This window comes from Palaemon carinicauda, chromosome 7 (assembly GCF_036898095.1).
Source record: "Palaemon carinicauda isolate YSFRI2023 chromosome 7, ASM3689809v2, whole genome shotgun sequence".
Lineage (NCBI taxonomy): Eukaryota > Metazoa > Arthropoda > Malacostraca > Decapoda > Palaemonidae > Palaemon > Palaemon carinicauda.
Genome location: NC_090731.1, coordinates 21,935,558 through 21,960,532, shown reverse-complemented (window position 1 = coordinate 21,960,532; position 24,975 = coordinate 21,935,558). Strand labels below are relative to the sequence as shown.

At 36.9% G+C, this 24,975-nt stretch overlaps 1 protein-coding gene across 2 annotated transcripts in view; it reads right to left on the bottom strand.

The window, feature by feature from the left end:
- Positions 1-24,975, bottom strand: part of Vps16A (vacuolar protein sorting 16) — a 57,625-nt gene that overhangs the window by 8,016 nt on the left and 24,634 nt on the right. For both annotated transcript variants that reach the window (XM_068376637.1, XM_068376638.1), the window contains 11 exons: positions 21,657-21,772; positions 21,098-21,273; positions 18,311-18,473; positions 14,055-14,138; positions 13,615-13,740; positions 10,933-11,038; positions 8,352-8,518; positions 8,105-8,242; positions 3,167-3,328; positions 2,323-2,472; positions 942-1,055 (listed from right to left, as the gene is read on the bottom strand). In XM_068376637.1, coding sequence (XP_068232738.1) covers positions 942-1,055; positions 2,323-2,472; positions 3,167-3,328; positions 8,105-8,242; positions 8,352-8,518; positions 10,933-11,038; positions 13,615-13,740; positions 14,055-14,138; positions 18,311-18,473; positions 21,098-21,273; positions 21,657-21,772 — 1,502 coding nt within the window. The remainder of the gene's footprint in view (positions 1-941; positions 1,056-2,322; positions 2,473-3,166; positions 3,329-8,104; positions 8,243-8,351; positions 8,519-10,932; positions 11,039-13,614; positions 13,741-14,054; positions 14,139-18,310; positions 18,474-21,097; positions 21,274-21,656; positions 21,773-24,975) is intronic.

Genomic DNA, 24,975 nt, shown 5'->3' with positions numbered 1-24,975 from the left:
TGAACGTTAGAAGTACTGAAATAAATTTTATTAAATTTGTTTTGCCTTTCAATAAGTACTGTATTACCCAAACTTCATTGTGCTGATTCCTGCTAGAAGGAGGAAAGCAGCAAACAATAGGGATAGTCAAAGAATTCCACACCGAGATGAGAGATGTGTCACACGCCCAACATATTATGTAAGACACTTACTCTTGTCCGGAGGCAACTTGATGCTGGAAGGGGCCTCATAACTTTTACTCCTGTCCCAATAAAAAAATGAGATAACATAATCCCTGTACCTTATAAGTATTATTCCAAAAACAAAAATGAAAGCAAGCAACCAGATCCAAATAAGGGCTAGTCCAAAGATAACCTTTCTAGAGAAGTCAAGGTACAGTACTGACCTAACCACAATAAAGTACAGTCACCTTTTAAATTTGCAGTTTTGTTTAGTCACATGCTGAAATCCGCGAAATATTTCAACAAATAATTTTGGGTTTTTCACACATTTGCGGCATCCTTTCTAATGACCGGTGTGCGCGGTGACATTCTTACTCTGAGAAAAAAATTATGAGGGAAAACAAATGTGGATTGGCTATTTAATTCGTCAAAAAGGGTTAGAATTGTTTGTATGAGAAACAGCCGATGCAGAAGCCAGATCCAAACCCTGGCACTTTCTCTAGACAAGGCAGTTACCACACTCAGTCAGGGAGAGTAAATTTTCTATTGAAAGGTTTAATTTTTCCTTCAAGTAAGAAATAGTTATGAATTCAAAGTAAGAATGATTAAAATTCTGTAAAACTATTTCACAATATCATAAAAATTAAAGAGGTTAAATTGCAAAATAGAAAAAAATATTTTATGAATAGAACAACCCTAAATTACCTTTTATCTTCACATACATTCAACTTAAGAAAAAAAGAAAAAAAAATATGAAAAGCCTTTGCTACCAGGGTTTACCTGCCATTTGAAAAGCCTTATTTGCTCTTCGGTCATTTGATAAGCCATTTCATTTTTTGCCTTTCGGAAGAGTTCAGCAGCACCCTGTAATGAAGCTTGTCTTGTATCTGCTCTCTGAAATAAATTATAAACAATGAAATTCTTACTCAAAATTACCTTTTTATTGATAATCAAAAATAAGTAATGTGTATCAATTATTTTTTATATTATAATGTATATCAAAATCAAATACTGTACCACTTGAGAGTAGGTCTCGTGTTGAACACGGAACAATATGTACTACAATCTTTTTTTTTTATATATAAAATTTGTATGGATTAAAACATTAAGTAGATATTTTAATAAACTATTGCAATTATAGTATGAACATTGCAATGAAAAATCTTTCTGAATAGAGTACATTAAAGCATTACAGGCACAGATACAGTTACTGTATCTATCTACAATTCTTGGAAAAATACTCTTCAGTGCTGTCTTTTATTTAATACCTGTAATATTTAGCAGTATTTATACCTTAGAAATGGTGCTATAAGGAGCATTTCATTGGGTGACACAGGTCCCTCGCCCAGAAATAGATTTTACCTTTGTCAAAATCCCTTTTATCATCGATTTGTATTTTTACTAATTATACGCAGCAGAGTCCTTTGAAATAGGAAATGTATTTAACCAAGCTAGAATGTCCATTGAAATTGTTAATGAGGTAGGTAATGACATGATGATCATAGGTGAGTAGCCCCACCCCCTTTCCTTTCAGATTCCTCTCTGTTAACCTTAGGCTCAGGTTTGACAGGGTTGGTTGAGATGGGAAATTTAACAATAAAGAACTCAGGTTTGTACAGTATAGCTATGAAAAATACAAATTACTTTAAAAAACATAACTTAATGGGAATTATGACACCTTAATATGAACAGACCAGCAAAGCTCAAATAACCATCAACACCTAATTTAGTAGTTATAACGACAGACAAGTGGTGTGGGGAAAGCCAAGCCCACCTATCTGTCAGCAAGACTAGCACTTTTAACCTTCATGCCTGGGACATTGAGGGGTGGTTGAGGCAGCATCCACCCTTCCCCCACACTATTACGAATATCCTGCTTCGCTTACAATAATATTGGGGGTTAAAGTCAACCATTAAAACTGCAAAAGAAAAAAGATTAAAGTCTTTAAACGCAACAGAAGATCTGCATGTTGCATCCAAAAACAAAGGTAAAGATTCTTGTTTGGAAAAGAGAGAGGGGCTACTTGCCCACACTCACCACCTGTCACTAAATACCTTGTTAACTATTTCAACGGTTGTTCCAACACTGCTGAAAACATAACCTATTCTAAAGGGTGAAAGGTTTATATACACATAGAAACAAATATGTTTTGGAACTTACATTGGATTGATAAGCTTCCTTGACTCTCAGAAGTGCTTGACCGTGGAAATCATCTTCTTGGACTAAAATGTCACGCAACTGGTCTGTATCAGTTTCTCTACAGCTGCGAATATATAGAGACTTGGCCACAGGGAAATCTCTAATAAGCATCTGAAAATAAGAAAATATGGTTATGGAGGTGTATACCCGAATAGCATACTGCATAGTACTTTATTTGTTAACTGCTGATTACACATATCTCCTAAATTGTTTATTTTTTTTTATCAAGTTAGTAAGAATAAGTTGGAGCGTAATTTCCTACTAAGTTACACCCAAATTCTCTAGATCCCATGTCCTCTAAGATTATTAAATAGTTGTTCAAGAGAAATCATGGTTTCTCTTGCTATCAGTTTGAATTTTACAAGGGCCTAGGTCAATGACTATGTGATGCTCTTCTTACAATTTCAACTATTGTATGGAATTCCTTGATTATACTAGTCATAGCCCACCCTATGTCATTAATTCCTTCAAAGAGACCCGCGGAAAGTGATTTGTAAACTAAGGTACCACTGTACTTGAATTGTACAAAAACTTACAGTAATGAGAACTATGGAATACCTCTGAGCAGATAAAATATTTGTTACTTTGGAGAAACCAAAAGAGATAACTGTACTGTACTAGACTACGGATATGTAAGCGAACCCCATTAACGGGCATAAAAAATTATGAAGCATGCATAAAACCTTCTCTTTAAAGCAAAACTATGAGTACTGTACTTAAATAACAACATGGAGGTTACTGACTTGAAAAATGATGACAACACATTTTTCATCTCACAAATCTTTCATGAGTTTTGAATACTTACCAGGAAGTCTCCTGAAGGGAGTTTTTGGCGTAAATGGTCTAGCACTGTAAAGATGAGATCAGTATCACCACTTTGTATTGCTCTTCTAAGTGCTGTCTGGGCTTCTCCCAGTCGCATAAGAACTAGAACTTGTTCCTTAGCACGGCATTCATATTCAATTAACTGAGTGGAAGGGAAAAGGTTTCATAATTAGCAAAATAAGACATTACCATTTCCAACTTATTTATAGGACAAAATCATGTGATGGCAAATTGGTAGCCACAAAAAGGATATTAGCATTTTTGGAAAAAAACAAAAATTCCATATATACTGTAAACATTTAAAGATTCTAAAATCTATTCTAAAAAAATGTTTTTAAAGAGTTATTCTATTCAATACCCACATTCAATAGATGAATGGTATGCCAGGAGTTGTCAAAGTATGTACAAATAATAAATAGATGCTTACTTATTCATAAAAAGGTAGTTTAATGAGAACTTGAATAAATATATATAACATCTCCAGACAGTTCTATGAATTTTCCTCGATTGTGAAAGAAAAATTCTACCAATGTGGAGCTAAAGAAGTCTGATAGTTTGGTAAGAAGCAGCCAGTAGGAATGATTGAATGGTCTATCTATCTATATACCAAGGCACTTCCCCCAATTTTGGGGGGTAGCCGACACCAACAATGAAACAAAACAAAAAGGGGACCTCTACTCTCTATGTTCCTTCAGCCTAATCAGGGACTCAACCGAGTTCAGCTGGTACTGCTAGGGTGCCACAGCCCAACCTCCCACATTTCCACCACAGATGAAGCTTCATAATGCTGACTCCCCTACTGCTGCTACCTCCGCGGTCATCTAAGGCCCCGGAGGAAGCAGCAGGGCCTACTGGAACTGCGTCACAATCGCTCGCCATTCATTCCTATTTCTAGCACGCTCTCTTGCCTCTCTCACATCTATCCTCCTATCACCCAGAGCTTTCTTCACACCATCCATCCACCCAAACCTCGGCCTTCCTCTTGTACTTCTCCCCTCAACTCTTGCATTCATCACCTTCTTTAGCAGACAACCATTTTCCATTCTCTCAACATGGCCAAACCACCTCAACACATTCATATCCACTCTAGCCGCTAACTCATTTCTTACACCCGTTCTCTCCCTCACCACTTCGTTCCTAACCCTTTCTACTCGAGATACACCAGCCATACTCCTCAGACACTTCATCTCAAACACATTCAATTTCTGTCTCTCCATCACTTTCATTCCCCACGACTCCGATCCATACATCACAGTTGGTACAATCACTTTCTCATATAGAACTCTCTTTACATTCATGCCCAACCCTCTATTTTTTACTACTCCCTTAACTGCCCCCAAAACTTTGCAACCTTCATTCACTCTCTGACGTACATCTGCTTCCACTCCACCATTTGCTGCAACAATAGACCCCAAGTACTTAAATTGATCCACCTCCTCAAGTAACTCTCCATTCAACATGACATTCAACCTTGCACCACCTTCCCTTCTTGTACATCTCATAACCTTACTCTTACCCACATTAACTCTCAACTTCCTTCTCTCACACACCCTTCCAAATTCTGTCACTAGTCGGTCAAGCTTCTCTTCTGTGTCTGCTACCAGTACAGTATCATCCGCAAACAACAACTGATTTACCTCCCATTCATGGTCATTCTCGCCTACCAGTTTTAATCCTCGTCCAAGCACTCGAGCATTCACCTCTCTCACCACTCCATCAACATACAAGTTAAACAACCACGACGACATCACACATCCCTGTCTCAGCCCCACTCTCACCGGAAACCAATCACTCACTTCATTTCCTATTCTAACACATGCTTTACTACCTTTGTATAAACTTTTCACTGCTTGCAACAACCTTCCACCAACTCCATATAACCTCATCACATCCCACATTGCTTCCCTATCAACTCTATCATATGCTTTCTCCAGATCCATAAACGCAACATACACCTCCTTACCTTTTGCTAAATATTTCTCGCATATCTGCCTAACTGTAAAAATCTGATTCATACAACCCCTACCTCTTCTAAAACCACCCTGTACTTCCAAGATTGCATTCTCTGTTTTATCCTTAATCCTATTAATCAGTACTCTACCATACACTTTTCCAACTACACTCAACAAACTAATACCTCTTGAATTACAACACTCATGCACATCTCCCTTACCCTTATATAGTGGTACAATACATGCACAAACCCAATCTACTGGTACCATTGACAACACAAAACACATATTAAACAATCTCACCAACCATTCAAGTACAGTCACACCCCCTTCCTTCAACATCTCAGCTTTCACACCGTCCATACCAGATGCTTTTCCTACTCTCGTTTCATCTAGTGCTCTCCTCACTTCCTCTATTGTTATCTCTCTCTCATTCTCATCTCCCATCACTGGCACCTCAACACCTGGAACAGCAGTTATATTTGCCTCCCTATTATCCTCAACATTCAGCAAACTTTCAAAATATTCCGCCCACCTTTTCCTTGCCTCCTCTCCTTTTAACAACCTTCCATTTCCATCTTTCACTGTCTCTTCAATTCTTGCGCCAGCCTTCCTTACTCTCTTCACTTCTTTCCAAAACTTCTTCTTATTCTCTTCATATGACTGACCCAATCCCTGACCCCACCTCAGGTCAGCTGCCCTTTTTGCCTCACGTACCTTGCGCTTTACTTCCACCTTTTTCTCTCTATATTTTTCATACTTCTCTATACTATTACTCTGCAGCCATTCTTCAAAAGCCCTCTTTTTCTCTTCCACTTTCACCTTCACTCCTTCATTCCACCATTCACTGCCCTTCCTCATGCTGCCTCCAACAACCTTCTTGCCACATACATCACTTGCAATCCCAACAAAATTTTCTTTTACTAACTTCCACTCCTCCTCTAAATTACCAGTTTCTCTTACTCTCACCTCATCATATGCCATTTTCAACCTTTCCTGATATTTACTTTTTACCCCCGGTTTTATTAGCTCTTCAATCCTCACTACCTCCCTTTTACATCCACCTACTCTATTCCCCCACTCTTTTGCTACAACTAATTTTCCTTCCACCAAAAAATGATCAGACATACCGTTAGCCATACCCCTAAACACGTGCACGTCTTTCAATCTTCCAAACATTCTTTTAGTTACCAACACATAATCCATTAATGCCCTTTCTACTACTCTTCCATTTGCCACTCTTACCCATGTATACTTATTCTTATCTTTCTTTTTAAAGAAGCTAGCACCTATTACCATCTCTTGTTCAACACACATGTCTACCAGTCTCTCACCACTCTCATTTTCACCTGGTACGCCATACTTACCAATGACACCTTCTACCTCTCCAGCGCCCACTCTAGCATTTAAGTCACCCATAACAACTACATAATTCCTTCTACCCAGTCCTTCTACACACCTAGTTAAATCATTCCAGAACTCATTCCGATCTTCTTCACTTTTCTCACTACCTGGCCCATACGCACTGACAAACGCCCAACATTCCCTACCCAACCTAACCCTTACCCACATTAACCTAGATGATATCTCCTTCCATTCCACTACTTTACCTGTCATCCATTCACTCAGCAATAACGCCACACCCTCTCTCGCTCTTCCCCTTTCAATCCCAGACACTCTACCAGACATTTCACCAAACATCACTTCACCCTTTCCTTTCATCTTTGTCTCACACAAGGCCAATACATCCATCCTTCTACTTCTAAACATACTTCCAATCTCACATCTTTTACTCTCTATCGTACTACATCCACGCACATTTAAACACCCCAAAACTAGAGTGCGGGGAGCAGTCACTCTCCCCCCAGCTCCATCTCCTTGTCGATGTCTCGCAGGAATTTTTTACAGGAGAGGGGGTTCCCAGCCCCCTCGTCCCGTCCCTTTTAGTCGCCTCTTACGACACGCAGGGATAACGTTGGCGCTATTCTAATTTTTATATGCCCCCGCGGCCACAGGGGTAATTGAATGGTAATAAGAATAAAGCAATATAGCTAGGTGCCAATATGTAACTGCTCAATACCATTACTGTATCTACAAGGTGCTGCAAAAGACACACTGCAGGGAATTACAAAAATATCATTCCATCAGTATAAGAATTCCCTCCCCAAAAAAAAGGTTTAGTATACCCCCATGATACTTAATGAATCACCTTGAATTAATTGAGATGAAATCACAGTTTATGAATATTTCTGATTTAACACAATGTAGTGACACACCTTCACACAAAATAGATTAAATTATTGTTAACTAGTATACAACTTTAATGAAACAAGATGGATTAAAATGTAAAACACTGAATGTTATTTCTATGTTCTGTAAAAGCAAACCTATTCATCAACTTATTCTTCAATAATTTGAAAGGGGTAAATGAGTCCACTGACTTCGCCAATAACTTATGAGCAAAATACAGCAAATGCTCGGTGACAATTTCTCTGTGTGATGGAAAACCCTCCTTTTCAATATAATTACCACACTTGATAGAATGGAGAGGATAATAAAATGAGTGGCCATCTACATTTACCAAGAAGATTCAATAATAGTATAATGAAATGAATCTATAAAGCTTTAAAATGGTTTTTACACTTCATGTCCATAAGGAAAGGTAAGAGGAAAAGAGAACTTCAGTCACTTACATTGTAAATAGATTATCTGAAAATCAATTTCTTAGATTTCTGTTCCTTCATGACTACTGTATTCTTATTGGTTCAGTGGTACAAATATGTTACTTATACCTTTATAAGGTCATTTTAGAGTGCTATGATTGTATTCTATAAAAAAATTTCTAAACTTTTAAGAAATTATATTTTCTGTAACAGTAACATGAATATTACTTAAGACTGCTTTTATAAAATAAATTTGCATACTGAAAACTCAATAAATACTCAAATGCATAAATGAAAACCTACTTTTACAGCAAGCTGCTTTCTTCCAGCTCTGTCAGCACGATTAGCAATATCAGTGTATGATATGCCGGGGGTATATCCTAACTTACTATTAATTTCTTTGGCAATTTGTTCATCGCTCTTCTGAGATGGTTGAAGCACCTGAAAAGTTCAGAATCTTATAAATATTTAATTCATATTTCACTCAGATATATTACCACATAACTTTTTCCATAAGCAAGGAAGAGACAATACTGTACGTTACACACACCTTGTAACAAGCCCAGTGAGCTAAAATTCGTGAAGCACCATCAGATTCTGGTAGCTTTAAGAATCCCGCAATTTGTAAAGCTAAAGGAAAGAGTCTGCGAAAGACAAGTCTGTCTAAGAGTACTGGGAGAGTCAGATGTTCCAGCTGGCTCCATGTTAAAGGCAGACCTGAAAACAAGGATCCATCTTTATACAGTATGTATAAACAGTTTATATTCTTCAGGTATAAAATTTGCACAGCACAGTAAGCCGTATATACATCAATAAAAACTCCTATGTATAAAAAATTAAAGCACTGATAATCTTCATATTTATTCCTCCATTGAACATTAGTTTTCAATTAAAAAAGGATAAAATCTGTCTATAGCCTTTGGTAAATAGTCAGGGATATCCAGAGTAACAACATACTGTACTACTGGGTTTTAGTAAATAAGAAGTACTTACTACTTCTAAACTTAATGCTGTATTATTTATGTATTTGAAAAATTAAAAACATGTTATGCTTTCAAGTGGTCCAATAGAGAAAAGAAGAGTTATGTGGCCCCCATTTCTGTAAACTAGAATATCACTTACCAAAATTATTGCATAACTTATGATCAGGGACTGTAATAATTGTACAAAAATAGGCAAATGATCAGGCACTGTAATGATTGTATAAAAATAGGCAACTATTTAAATTCTATTTACATTAATGTGAAATTGCATTAATTCTACATTATCAGAGAAAATACGTTCTTTAAATTATTGATACTTCACATTGTGTTTTGTTTCTCTGGCTAAACATTAACTTGAGTTCATTTTGATGAGACTCACCTGGGGTTCACACCTGGCTTTCATTTCAAAGCTTGTTCATATTGATGGCTATCATTAGAAAATTTACGTTCTCATTCCCACTCATTCCAATTACCTCACCCACCAAGAATACTATTGTAGTGTACATGATGCTGTATGGAAACTAAACCAGGCATGGGTACACTGTCAGTATTTTTATCTATCTATATATATATATATATATATATATATATATATATATATATATATATATATATATATATATATATATATATATATATATATATATATATATATATATATATATATATATATATATATATACATATACAGTATATATATATATATATATATACATATACAGTATATATATATATATATATATATATATATATATATATATATATATACATATACAGTATATATATATATATATATATATATATATATATATATATATATATACATATACAGTATATATATATATATATATATATATATATATATATATATACATATACAGTATATATATATATATATATATATATATATATATATATATATATATATATATATATATACACATATATACATATACAGTATATATATATATATATATATATATATATATATATATATATATATATATATATATATATATATATATATATACATATATACATATACAGTATATATATATATATATATATATATATATATATATATATATATATATATATATATATATATATACATATACAGTATATATATATATATATATATATATATATATATATATATATATATATATATATATATATATATATATATACATATACAGTATATATATATATATATATATATATATATATATATATATATATATATATAATATATATATATACAGTATATATATATATATATATATATATATATATATATATAAATATATATATATATATATATATATAATATATATATATATATATATATATATATATATATATATATATATATATATATATATATATATATATATATATATATGCTGGGTATTAGGTGTTATGGTAGCTGCAACTGATTAATTTTGTTTAAGTGGGTATTTTGGATTTGTATATCAATGACTTTTGTGTTAGTTATGATTCCTTAAAGTTTGTATAATTTTCTTCCCTTATGACAGATTTTTTACTTAGTTTTCTCAATCTGGAACCTTGTTTTATTGCAAAATTATGAGAAGGATTCTCTACCTTTCAGTGAAAACTCCACAGGATACTGGAAATTTAAGGTGAACCTTTTCAGGTTGGTTAAGTTAGTTTCTAGATTAGAACACTTCAAGTACAGAAAGTGTACCCACACCTGGTTTAGTTGCCATACAATAGTACAGTACTCTAGAAGGTGAGGCAATTGGAGTCGTAGAGAATGGAAAGTAATTTTCTAATGATAGACATCGATATGAATGCACTTCGAAGGGGAAGCCAGGTGAGTCACAGGTGATTATCAAAACCAATTTTATCATAAAATTCTATTTCCTTTTATTATCAAAAAGAGCCGAATTTCATGTCTAGGATTATATATATATGCTGCTGATGAGCCTTCTTCGTAGGCATATGAAGCAGCTAAACTTGTGTGTGTTTTCAGCAAAGGAATTTCATCCTGAATTCAGTAGTTAAAATGGGAATGTGACTTCTCTGGAGTTACTCCGGTAAAGGGAAGTGGCTTAATATTAAAAAGAAGAAAATTAAATGCAATTAAACATGCTAAACTGGTCATAGATGATCATGTTCACTTACCTACTCTGTAATCTCTAACTGCATTTAGGACCCGTAAAGTAAATATAGCTTTCTTGCATGGTTCAGGATTAATTTCAGGTATGAAACTTTTACCAAAAATTGATGCCTGCAAAAAGAAAAAATAATTCGAGCAATCACAATGAGAGGAAATTTTTAAAGCATAAAAATCCAATAAACATTTAACCTGAATGCTTTTCTATATGGATAAAACCACAAAAGTTCAGCTACAATCTTTATTGTATATCATACATATAGTTCTCTGAAGGAGCACCATCTTTGAATATTCAATCACTGTGTGGTACAATATTTGAAATGTGAATCTTAGCACAAAATTGGGCCTTGATGTCCTATTTAAGTATGCAGCTGATATACTGTATAGTACAGATCAGAAAAAAAATTTCTGCTTATCAAAATTTTAAATCTCTTTACAGTATTCTTATTCCATTACTTGGATTCATGTGTATCAACATTCTGATAGTAATGTTCACTATAATTCTATCAAGAGTAAACTTACGTACAGTAATTAAAATAGATGAAAGAAAAAGATGAAATTTCAATAAAATTCATTTTTATACTAGCCTGAGGTACATCTGGCTTCCCTCTCAAAGCTAGGTTAATGTCGACATACATCCTAAACTTTAAACTTTCCCCTTTTCTTTCACTTCAATAAACATGACTCCCTAGTTTCATATTGTACCTATATGGCAGTATATGACAATGAGAACACATTGGGTACTCCATTTCAGTCTTCTTGTCGCTAATGTCTAGATCGAGCACATCTTTCGTTAACCAAATCCAAACTTAGCTTTAGACTAGTTAGAATGTCTTCTTAGATGTGCTTTTCTGTGTTAAATGTTCAAAGGCTTAGTTGCTAGATGACAAGGATCATTAATCCCTTTGTGTCATGTGTCAAGGGCAACAATGTGATTTATATTATCAATGTTCTGTGATCAACTTAACAGTCCCTCTTATGGAACCATATGTTAAGCTTATGTCTGATTAAGTTCAAGAAAAGAGCTCTAAACCTAAAAAGTAAAGTTTTTAATTCAGGGGAGAATCTAGAGAGGACTAGGCTGGTGGATTTAGGTTGGGATGATGATGACACTGCTCATGCTATTTCCTAACTCTTGGAAGTTCAAACTATATTCATGCAATCTGAGCCTAACTTTCTCTGATCTGAACCATACACTAGCTATATTTTGCCTGGTAGTTCACATATACTAGCTAGTAAAGGTTCTGATGGTACACACTGCATTACAGAGTTAATATCCTCACCACTGATCTCTCTCAAATTGCTTCAGGTCTTTATACTGTGAAACTTTGTACTTTCATTAATCCGTTCAGTTCCTTACCACCACTGGATTCCAAGACATTAGACCAGGTTAGGAATCGGGATTGAAATATCCTTCAAATTACAGTAAATGAAACTATCAAATGAATAAGGAGTAATGTATAGGTGCTTTTGGTATTTCAAATCAATTAGAATGAATTATTGAGAACAACACACAGTACAGTATAAGAAAATTGGTATTTCTTAGGCCTTTCAACAAATACCTGTGTAGGAATATTAGAGGACTGGTGGTGCTAAGAATTAATATAGTACATGACTGACATCAAGACCATTCTAAGCATAACAGGAAATTTTATATTTTTACTTGTTATATGGGAATATGCTTTAAGGGTAGCTAGAACTCTGCTGTTAAGATTTATACTGTAACAAGTTAGTACACGCACAAAGGTAAAGGCTAAAAGGCAAGAGGGTGCATAGAAGCATGCTACTTGGTACACAAACAAATAAGCGTGCCCTAGAGGACCACATATGCATATAGGAGACCGTGCTTGTGCGCGCGCAGCTAACACTGTCTCTCCTACGGGAGAGAAACGGCAGGAGGCATGCTTTAGAGCTTGATCCATAAGAGGGTAAAGAAGGGTCGAGCTCTTCTATTTCGACTGGCAGTATGTGTTGAGACGAAGGAGCACTCTCAGAAGGAGCACTCTCAGGTGTCCTCTGCGGTCCCGTCGTCTTTAGGAGCCGTCTTATTCTTCAACTCTGGTGAGAGGAGTCACAGGGACCCGGGGAAAAGTGAGTGAGTGAAACAGCAGTGTTGTGTTGCTTTCCGGCCGACGGCAATGACACACTAAGGAAAGGATCCTAAGAACTCTAGGAAGATGCTGATGATATTATGGATGGCGCTCCATCCTTTTAACTCTGTGGCAGCTGACAATCCTTCCCACTCTTGAGGGGATAAACAGCATCAAGAATGCTGTCAAACAGGAACAAGAAAGTGCATATCGGCAGATTACACATTAACTGTCAGCCAGCTACAGTTATCATAAGCCTACAAAACCTTGATTCTTTGTTCATATCCCTTGCACATAAACTGCCAACAGTTATCTAAAAGAAAGACCAAAAAATTAAAAAAAGTCAGTTGATGGCACCAGGAGTATGTCTAATCAATAGTGGCTGAAAACAAAGTGGCTATTCAAAGTGCAGGCCGGGGGTGAGGTGATGGAGGGTCATGGCTTTCATGCAACCCTCATTACAAATCTTAACAGCTGAGTTCCAGCTATGCTGAACCCATACTCCTATTAAAGGACAAGGATTTGTATCAGTGTAGAAACAACGGGATATCTTTAAAAATTTTAGATATGAGAAGATACAAGAATATTTTCCATTCTTACCCGAAGAAGCATTTTCTGTGTCTGAGGGCGAAACTCATGTTGCGCTGCTTGTAAACATTGAGTTACAGCTTCTTCCATGGATTCCTTAATCATACCCAAGCAGTCATTTGCTCTTGTGCTCCGTTCCTTCAAAAAATTTGTATTTATTAAAAGACAACAAGAATACAATATACAGTATTGCTACTTGGAAACCTTTTGAATTTTTTTTAGTTTCTATTTTATTATTCTAATATCCTCTATGAGTGCTTTTTAATCCTATTTATCTTTGCACGCCAAAGTATTTAATGTCCTGTGTTATGATTTTTCTACTCCATTAGCAGGGGCGAGTGATTTTAGTGCTTATGTAGAGTACCGTATTTAGGCCTATTTCTATTTACTTCAAAAGTAGAGTTGCAATTGATTCGTTTCCAACCCGAGAACCTGCTGTAACACCATCTTACCTGAAAACCTTTAGATGCTTCTAGCAGCAAAGCACCAGGTGCCATAGAGCCAATTCCAAGTGTTTCTGCTACTACCAATGGGACCTGTACATTAAAGAAAAAAAAATGTTATTCCAAAGATCTGAAGAATAGCAATGTGACATACTGTACATTATAATGAGATATGAGAGCAAAATTGTTTTATCAATGAGATTATCAAGAATTGAAATTCCAGTTCAGGTAATTTTTCCCTATGCAAATTGCATGAATTACTCATCCAACAGCATAGATAGAGTGCAAAACTTTCCTTTGTCAAGAAAAAAAAATTAAACTATAAGAAAACCAAATATAAAAAAATTATCAGTATGCTGCAACATTTAGAAACCATTGGTACTATATAAAGATCTCCATTTTCTAAATTCATTATCTAAGGAGTTAAATTTTGTGCTATATGCTGTTAAACAACAGTTGAAAGCACAATAGAGTAATATTCAAGTACCTCTCTCAAAACTTTACCTACAGACCCATTAATTTCCTTGTGCTGAATTGCTACTGTACCTGATCTCATATTTCAGAATGCGGTGGGGATTTGAGAACTTACACAAAGAAAAATTTGGAGTTGACAAGAAACATCTGAGTGGCCAGCCTGTGTTAAGAATATCATATGACAAATGAGGAAATTTCTGATAAATTTGGTGATCAGGAGCTAAAAAATGATCAGAGTACTGTTCTTGTTCAATCTATTTTGGTTAGAAGCACATAACATTTTCTGCGAGTAGGGTGCACTCAGTACAGTACTGTACTCAAAAATATATACTGTACAGGTATACCCTGGATCACGTCGTTTCTATCTAAATTAGTTTCGATTATATGTCATTTGTAAAAAGGGATTTTGACGAAGGAAAAATCTATTTCTGGGAAGAGGCCTGTGACACCCGGTGAAAAGGTCCTTCTTTACTCTTCTAATATAAATCTTCCAAATATACTAGAGAAAGATAAAAGCATGGAATGCAGAGGTTACAACCCTCGCGCGAGCACCATGTAGGTGTCGTGTATTTAACAAGGGCGTGTGTAAACTACTATTCACAGGCTGTCTTCCATTTAGATAATCCCTTCATCAATGGGGAGGGCCGTGACAGGCCCTAGAGAACACAGTTGGACTACCCCTCCGACACCTACCACGCTCGCTCTCTAGGACATCCTTCTGTTTTGGACTTGCCCGATAAGTCGATAGTGTTTTGATCAGTGTTTTTTTGCAAGTGTTTGTCGTTAATTCAACATGACTGACGTTGCTACTTCACCTTTATCAATGTTAAGTACCATAGTTTGTTTTGACAGTTTATTTCAGTACCGGGCATTTGTTCTTTTTCCAGTATTGTGGTGTAAAAACTAATACTGTACAATACTGTATATGGAAAATTAAAAGTAAAGTTTAAGCCATTTTATCTGCTTTTATGTCACTCCGCCAGAGATATTGAAGTCGTAACATCACTAGAAAAGCATTAGAAGTATATAAATCAAGTTACTGTACAATAAATAACAACAAAAGTGTACAGTTTAAAATCTTATAAAAATACGTACAGTTACAGTAAATGTTAATTGTATAATCATCATAAATCTTAGAGAACGAAATATGAAAGTATCCATGACTATGTGTTGTTGCTGTCAACTTACATAGCACTCTTTCAGACCTTAAGGCGTTTTCCACGGTAGTTGCAATAAGCATGAAGTTCAAAAGGTTAATAGTACTTTATTAAGCCAATTTTTAATTCTTATTTTTCAATTTCATGTGCATTTTAACAATCAACAGCTATTTACTATTTTCTATTATCTCTGCCAACAAAGTAGGAAGGAGATTATGTTTTTGCCCCTGTTTGACAGTTTGTCTGTTTGTTTGCAAACAACTTCCTGTCCACAAGTTTAATCATAGAATAGTCAAACTTTCAGGGATTAATTACTATGTTGAGACGTAGAAGTGATTCAATTTTTTAAGTCCTAGGTCAAAGGTCAAGGTCGAGCAAAATGCCAACCACATTAACTTTAACCTTAACCCCAAGTTCACACATGGTTGTTACACAGACTTCAAATATGCTTATGGTCTAAATTGATTATGGGAAAGGCAAGCTGGTTTTTGAGAAATAAGCTTCCGTGGCAGAGGTCTGCACTCCCAGAGGGCTTTTCTACTTCTGGTTGTGATCAGCTAATCTCAAGACTTTATCGAGAAGATGCACATGTACGAATAACAAAGAATATCGTCTATATAATTTCTTAATTTGCTCAATACAAATTCCTAATGGAAATTACATCAGCACCACTTCATTATAGAATATAGTTTTCATACATTTTGTTTATACTGTATCTATTACCATTAGTTATATGAATACATTGTGTGTGTGCGTATGTGTAAATACTACACACAAAATACACTTGTACACTGCTTAAGTCTGTTCGATTATAGGCCAGGCTTAAAAAATTTTATTCAATTTCGTCAGCTGATTTGTAGCTTTAGAACATAACGTATACAGTATTTACTGAAAGACGTCTAAAATAATTCTGTTTTTTGATATCTGAACTTTGCTTAATTAATTTTGTAATACAGTATTCCATTATTAACCCTTTTACCCCCAGGCTCTTTGGAAATTTCCAACCCTTAACCCCCAAGGGGTTATTTTTTCCCCAGCACATTTTGCAGTATATTTCTTTTAAATTGCTCTAAAAGCCTTAATTTTTGTCATAGAGAGGTCGGGTTGGTCTCATTCTCTTGGAAAATGTCTTAATTTTCTCAAAAAATTATCAAAAATATGAAAAAATAAATTTTTATAGCATTTTTTTGCAAGGACGTACCGGTACGTCCATGGGGGTAAAGGGATGGGTTTTGTGAAACGTACCAGTACGTCCTTTGGGGGTAAAAGGGTTAATAATATTAAAGGTATATTTTAACAACAGGAATTACCGATTGTTTTCATTTGTGTATCTCTAGTAGATAGGGTTAGGAACGAAGTGGTGAGGGTGAGAACGGGTGTAAGAAATGAGTTAGCAGCTAGAGTGGATATGAATGTGTTGAGGTGGTTTGGCCATGTTGAGAGAATGGAAAATAGCTGTCTGCTAAAGAAAGTGATGAATGCAAGAGTTAATGGGAAAAGTACAAGAGAAAGGCCAAGGTTTGGGTGGATGGATGGAGTGAAGAAAGCTCTGGGTGATAGGAGGATAGATGTGAGAGAGGCAAGAGAGCGTGCTAGAAATAGGAATGAATGGCGAGCGATTGTGACGCATTTCCGGTAGGCCCTGCTGCTTCCTCCGGTGCCTTAGATGACCGCGGAGGTAGCAGCAGTAGGGGATTCAGAATTATGAAGCTTCATCTGTGGTGGATAACGGGGGAGGGTGGGCTGTGGAACCCTAGCAGTACCAGCTGAACTCGGTTGAGTCCCTTGTCAGGCTGGGAGGAACGTAGAATGCAGAGGTCCCCTTTTTTTTTTGTTTCATTTGTTGATGTTGGCTACCCCCCAAAATTGGGGGAAGTGCCTTGGTATATGTATGTATGTATGTTTATTGTCATCTATTTTCAAGGTCATGATGATATCATGATTATGCTCACTTACACAATGTAAACAAACAAATTGATTGTAAAAGTTGGTAAATTTAACAAATTAGTTTATTCTATATAGAAAAATAATTCTAATGACTCGATTTATTTAACCTTACAAAAATAACTGTCACTGTTTCTTGCCTCTGCCATTCATGAGTGACCTTTAAACCTTAGAGTAAACCTCACACTCTAATAAGTAGCCTATGCTGTACAGGTGCTATAAACATGGCTATCTTTAAATATCCAGATTTACATGTACATTGATTCATAAATTTAGATTACTTTTTTAGTACTACATTAAAAGCTGAAATTTATTTGTTTATAAGCTTAAAATAGATTCTTATTAACCATATATTCAAATTGCATTTACAAATAGAATACAGAACTGGGAAGTTACCGGTAATTGTGGTTTAGCCTAGTGACAAGTAAATTAGGAGACAAGTAAATTCGACTTGAGTCTTATTTTGTTTTAAGTTGCCTCTCTTGGAACCAATCACCGGCATAGGGTAAGATATACCTGTATCTACGAAGGCAATGTATTTATAAAAGCATACATCCTGAAAGAATAAACATCCAGAATTCCCATCACAAATTGCCTTTTCTATAACCACTTTTCTATAACCATGAAGCTCTGCTATTACAGTATCAGGACAAACCAATATTATGCTCAAAAGTTTTAGGCACATCTTACCTTCTGTAACAAATCGTGAGAGACACTTCCAATAACCCTAACTCCATCAGCTTCCTGAACAAGATATGATGTAGAATCGAGATAATAACTAGTTGCATCACCATTTACACTCACAACTTCAAGGGTCATATCCCACAAAAGCACAACTGCACCTGTTCCACACCTGTAAAACATTTATAGGTAAAAGAGATCAATAAGAAAATTTAGGAAAACTTATCTATTTGAATTCTATGCATAAACAATTTTAAGTTATAATTTTGGAGTAGTTTAACCTATGTTATTCTAGATTACTTGCCAAAATTTGTCTATGTTTGCATAGGCTACACATTGTTAGGTTATAATTTGGGGTAGCCAAACATACTGTTGCCTAGGTTAGCTACCATCAAAGTCTGATTTTTTACTAGATCCTTACTCCACCCCTTAGTGCTATTAGCGTGAACAAGTTTACAATTACCGTATTCATAAAATGCTTGCCAATTTGAATATTTAACTGTTGAGTTAACTCAAACTGCCAGTCATTCTTACTTTTCACTCTAGACTTACGTCACAACTGCTATCCAGAAGATGCTACTTGTCCTGTGAGGAAGCTGGGCTGGCTACACCACCTATTAAGCAGCTACCACTGGTCCCAGGGAGAAGGCATCCAAGAACCGGTGGGTATAGTATTCCCAAAGGTAGTGGGCAGTGAAGGTCACCTGCCTTTTCCAGATATGGCCTTCATAACCTGCACCACAAACAGATTATTCCTGAAGGCTAAGGTAGAGCCAATACGTCTGATTTCATGTGCCCTAGTTCTCGAGGGTCTGCCTATGTGTGTGCATCATCTGATGGTTTCCCGAAACCTGTAGGAAATAATGTTCTTAACCTTCCCAGAGCTTAGTAAAAGTCTCTGATGCTCAGGTCTGAAGCGTTAAGTTCTCTGGAGGTAGCATCTCAAACCCCTCATAGGACGAAGCAGATCATCTCCATTGCCAGTTACTTCTTAAGAGAGGAGATGGTGAAGGTCTCAAACCTGGAATCCTGAATCACTATATTCTGCGCTTTTACTATGAATTGTGGGACGAATGAAAAAGAGGCCTTCTTCCAACCCTTGGCATGACTGACAGCATATGAGATGCCTTACAACCCACTGCTGATTCACTTCACTTTGGCCAGGGCAAGCAGAGAGTGTTTTTGTCAGATTGCAATCTAACACCTCCTTCAGAGGTTTGTATGACTCTCTCTATAGAGATCTAAGGACTTTCGCGACGTCCCATTCACAAGATCAGAGTTCCTTTGGAGGGCAAGACTGTTCAAAGCTCCTCATGTGCCAGACAGTTCTCACTGGAAGGAAATGTTCAAGCCCTTTAATCCGAGAAGCTGTCTCAGGGCTGAGCGATAGCCCTTTGCCACAGTGACCGAGAGGTGCTTCTCTCTGCGAAGAAAGACGACAAAAGCAGCAATATTTTCCAAAGGTGCTGCGACCAAAGAAATATTCCATCTATGACATTAATCACATAAGATGGCCTACTTCCCCTGGCAGACTGCTGCAGAGAATCTGCACAGATATCCAGACATCCCCATTGCAGTGTTTACAAAAATCACTTTACTTGGAGGAGATGCTGGATAACCGCCACAGGTGAAGTGACAAGGATGCCACAGAGTTGTGGAATCTCTGAAGGTGGGGATAACAGAGGAAGTTGGGCTACCAGGGTAGTTCTTTTGGAACCTCGGCAAGGAGCATCAGCAGATCAGTGAACCATTGAGCTTGGGGCCACTTGGGAGTCACCAAGGTCATCCTGATGTTTGGGGTCTCCAACACACTCTTGATGACCCGATAAATCAGGCAGAAAGGTGAAAATACATAATACACCACGGTTGCTCTTGCTCCAGGGATGTTTGAACGCATCCTCCATCGGTGCTACCTGGGATGAAGGTTTGGGTCTCAAAGAACTAAACAAAAGATGAGGGCTTTCAAGGAAGGATGTGCAAATGTACCAGGAAGAGTACTGTTTAGAGTGTTAGGACTCATAGTCAAGACTGCACAAGGGTCAAGCAATTGGTTTTGAGCCTATAGAATTTAGGCACACTGAACTAAATCTCTCTCTCTATTTCATTCAACTATTTTGTCTTTCACTCAGCATATTTATGTTCTAAAAATAAATTCCTGAAAATTATTACAGAATTTTTGTATTGTATAAATTTTTTATACTGTACAACTTTATGTATTTTGCAGATCTTATAAACTTGAGATGTCAGGACTTCTTGATTAAATTATAATAGTGGCTTAACTATGGTATCTATTTTGATGATAATCCTTTAAAGTCTATAGATTAGTAAAAATTGAAGGTTTAGGGTTGGACTGGACCTATGAAATTAAGCCCATATAGCCCAGTTCTTAAGGTCATCCAGAGCCATGGTGAAACTAGGGGAAAACCCCACAGTTGCAGCATTCATTAGCAGTTCAAAGAAGCTTGACACAAAGATGGACGAAAGGAAGCAAGAACAGGAGGTGGTTAGATGATTAAAAAAAGGGATACAGCTACAGGCCAAAAGAGTGTAAAAAGACCTTTAGTAATGCTTCAAGGACACGTTAGGATATGAGAACAATTACAAGGACTTACTCTAAAGTATAAGCAACCTACATCAGCAATATGGTGTTGAAGTATAAGGTGTTTATTTCTTATTGAATTACCCATCACACTTGTTTCCTTTGTCTCTGTATTTTTTGTTAGTACTGGAACATTACCTTTAAAATAAAACATGTTTCTTTCAAATTATGAAATGCTATAACAGAGCTGTACTCACCAAGATATCTGCTTTGGTTTCACTTGACTCTTTGCATCATATTCACAATACTTCATTCTTATATCTGAGGATCCAATCCAAAGCTTTCCTGAATCCGAAAGAAGTGCAATATGACGGGAATTTGATGACACGGCCATCTCTAGTATACGTCCACCTGGCTCACTCCAGTCAGGGTACTGAAATTAATTTCCTTTCCCTTATTAAAACATCCTTGCAATATATTCTTTAAAGATGGTGAGTACTACAGTATATTTGTGACCTTACAGTTAAAATTATCAATTTCTTAAGTAATGTTGTGGAAGGATGAACATATTTAATCTCAGAGTGAGTAATATAATTATGATGTGTAAATTTCATTATCACTGAGAATATTATATGACTCCTAAAGAGGGCTGTATCATTTTATCTTCAAAACTTGATGTGTCAAAATAAACAATTCCCTGTATAGTACTTATTAAGTAGATAATCATAATTCTACCTTTAGAAACCAATGATAACATTTCAATATGTTTGTAAAACATGCTTCTCAAATTTCTCAAGACCCTGATTGAACACATACCAAAGCTTGTGGTCGCTGCTCCAAATGACTTAGTAGAAACAGATCTTGACCCTGACTAACCAAAACATTAGTGTGACGTTCCTCTCTAACCACACACCAACATTCTACAACTCCTCCTGAAAGCACACATGTAAGCATGGTATAGTCAAACACACTGAAGGATGTTAATTCTAAATTTTGATATATTCACCTTTTATTACAACCTTAAAATTTTATTTTTAAAATGTTTTACAGAATTGTGTAACTGAATTCAAAGAAGAGAAATTAACCCTAAAACACATGATAAATATTCTCACAAAATCTAATAACTCCATTACTGAGCTACTACTTTTATTAATCTTATAAAAAAAATTTATTGTTTTAAAATTAGATAATGTATCTACAATCCTCAGAAGAAGCAGCATCTACAATATCAATAATTTAAAAATCAATTAACATTTTTTCCAACTACAGTATAAATCTGAATTCTTTAAATAGCACCATGTCTATACAGTTGTGAGAGCTGATCAAGTTATTGAATCTTTAACAAGGTAAGGGTAGTAGTTCACAGGAGGTAGGTGGGAGGCCTTCCTGAGCGACCATTCCCTTTGTCAACAACTTCTCCAAGAAAAGTGTCCAATGAAGAGAAAGGGGAGGGACAGAAATATGTTATTTTTATTAGTAAAATAAATTTTTGAATATACTTACCCGATAATCATGTAGCTGTCAACTCCGTTGCCCGACAGAATTCTATGGAGGGATACGCCAGCTATCACAATACTAGAAGGGGGTGTATTTACCAGCGCCACCTGTGGCCAGGTACTATAGTACTTCTTGTTGACACCTCCTCAATTTTTCCTCGGTCCACTGGTTCTCTATGGGGAGGAAGGGAGGGTCGATTAAATCATGATTATCGGGTAAGTATATTCAAAAATTTATTTTACTAATAAAAATAAAATTTTTCAATATTAAACTTACCCGATAATCATGTAGCTGATTCACACCCAGGGGGGTGGGTGAAAACCAGTGTACAAGATTAAAGGATAGCTAAGTATCCCATATTTCATATAACAGTTATCTCAAATAACAATGAAATAATAAGTACCTGGTAAGGAAGTCGAATTGAACCGTTACTCTGCCTCTTTTTTAAGTTCGTCTTCCTTACTGAGCGCAGCGTTCCTCTTGGAGGCTGAATCAACTCAAAGGTGCTAAAGTATATAGGGCTGCAACCCCTACTAAAGGACCTCTACACAACCTCTAACCCAGGCGCTTCTCAAGAATGAATTGACCACCCGCCAAATCAAAAGGATGCGGAAGGCTTCTTAGCCTACCGTAACAACCATAAAAACAACAATAAAAGCATTCAAGAGAAAGGTTAAAAAAGGTTATGGGATTAAGGGAATGTAGTGGCTGAGCCCTCACCTACTACTGCACTCGCTGCTACGAATGGTCCCAGGGTGTAGCAGTTCTCGTAAAGAGACTGGACATCTTTAAGATAAAATGATGCAAACACTGACTTGCTCCTCCAATAGGTTGCATCCATTATGCTCTGCAGAGAACGGTTTTTATTAAAGGCCATCGAAGTAGCTACGGCTCTTACTTCGTGGGTCCTTACCTTCAGCAATGCAAGGTCTTCCTCCTTTAAGTGAGAATGGGCTTCTCTAATCAGAAGCCTTATATAATACGAAACCCCGTTCTTGGACATGGGCCTCGAAGGTTTCTTGATGGCACACCATAAGGCTTCTGACTGTCCTCGAATAGGTTTAGACCTATTAAGATAATACTTGAGAGCTCTGACAGGGCAAAGAACTCTCTCTAGTTCGTTACCTACCATGTTGGAGAGGCTAGGTATTTCAAACGATCTAGGCCAAGGACGTGAAGGAAGTTCGTTCTTTGCTAGGAATCCGAGCTGAAAAGAACATGTTGCAGATTCGGTCGTGAAACCAATGTTCTTGCTGAAGGCATGAACCTCACTGACTCTCTTAGCTGTTGCAAGGCAGACGAGAAAAAGAGTCTTGAGGGTAAGGTCCTTGAAGGAAGCTGACTGGAGAGGTTCGAACCTAGGTGACATAAGGAACCTTAAGACTACGTCTAGGTTCCAGCCTGGAGTAGATAGACGACGCTCTTTAGACGTCTCAAAAGACTCAAGGATGTCTTGAAGGTCCTTGTTGGAAGAAAGGTCCAAACCTCTGTGGCGGAGAACTGAAGCCAACATACTCCTATACCCTTTAATCGTAGGGGCTGAAAGGGATCTCTCATTCCTAAGATGTAAAAGGAAGTCAGCTATTTGGGTCACAGAGGTATTGGTAGAGGATACTGAATTGGCTCTACACCAGCTCCGGAAGACTTCCCACTTAGATTGGTAGACTCTACGAGTGGAAACCCTTCTTGCTCTGGCAATCGCACTGGCTGCCTCCTTCGAAAAGCCTCTAGCTCTAGCGAATCTTTCGACAGTCTGAAGGCAGTCAGCCGAAGAGCGTGGAGGTTTGGGTGCAACCTGTCTACGTGAGGTTGACGTAGAAGGTCCACTCTTAGAGGAAGAGTCCTGGGGATGTCGACTAGCCATTGAAGTACCTCTGTGAACCATTCTCTTGCAGGCCAAAGGGGAGCAACCAGCGTCAGCCGTGTCCCTTCGTGCGAGATGAATTTCTGCAGAACTTTGTTTATTATCTTGAACGGTGGGAATGCGTAAAGGTCGAGATGGGACCAGTTCAGTAGAAAAGCATCCACATGAACTGCTGCAGGGTCTGGAACCGGGGAACAGTACAGCGGAAGTCTCTTGGTCATGGAGGTGGCAAACAGATCTATGGTAGGTTGACCCCACAAGGTCCAAAGTCTGTTGCACACACTCTTGTGGAGGGTCCATTCCGTGGGAATGACCTGATTCCTTCTGCTTAGGCGATCTGCTGAGACGTTCATGTTGCCCTGAATGAACCTCGTGACCAAAGTGAGGTTTTGACTTCTTGACCAAATGAGGAGGTCCCTTGCGATCTCGTATAGGCTCCTCGAATGGGTCCCTCCTTGCTTGGAGATGTAAGCCAAGGCTGTGGTGTTGTCTGAGTTCACCTCCACCACTTTGCCTAGCAGGAGAGACTTGAAGTTCAGCAGGGCTAAATGAACTGCTAGTAGCTCCTTGCAGTTGATGTGGAGCGTTCCCTGTTCCTCGTTCCACGTTCCCGAGCATTCCCGTCCGTTCAAGGTCGCACCCCAGCCCGAGTCCGATGCATCTGAGAAGAGATGAAGATTGGGGGTCTGAATAGCCAACGATAGGCCCTCCCTGAGAAGGAGATTGTTCTTCCACCACAACAGAGTGGTCTTCATTTCTTTGGTGACTGGGATA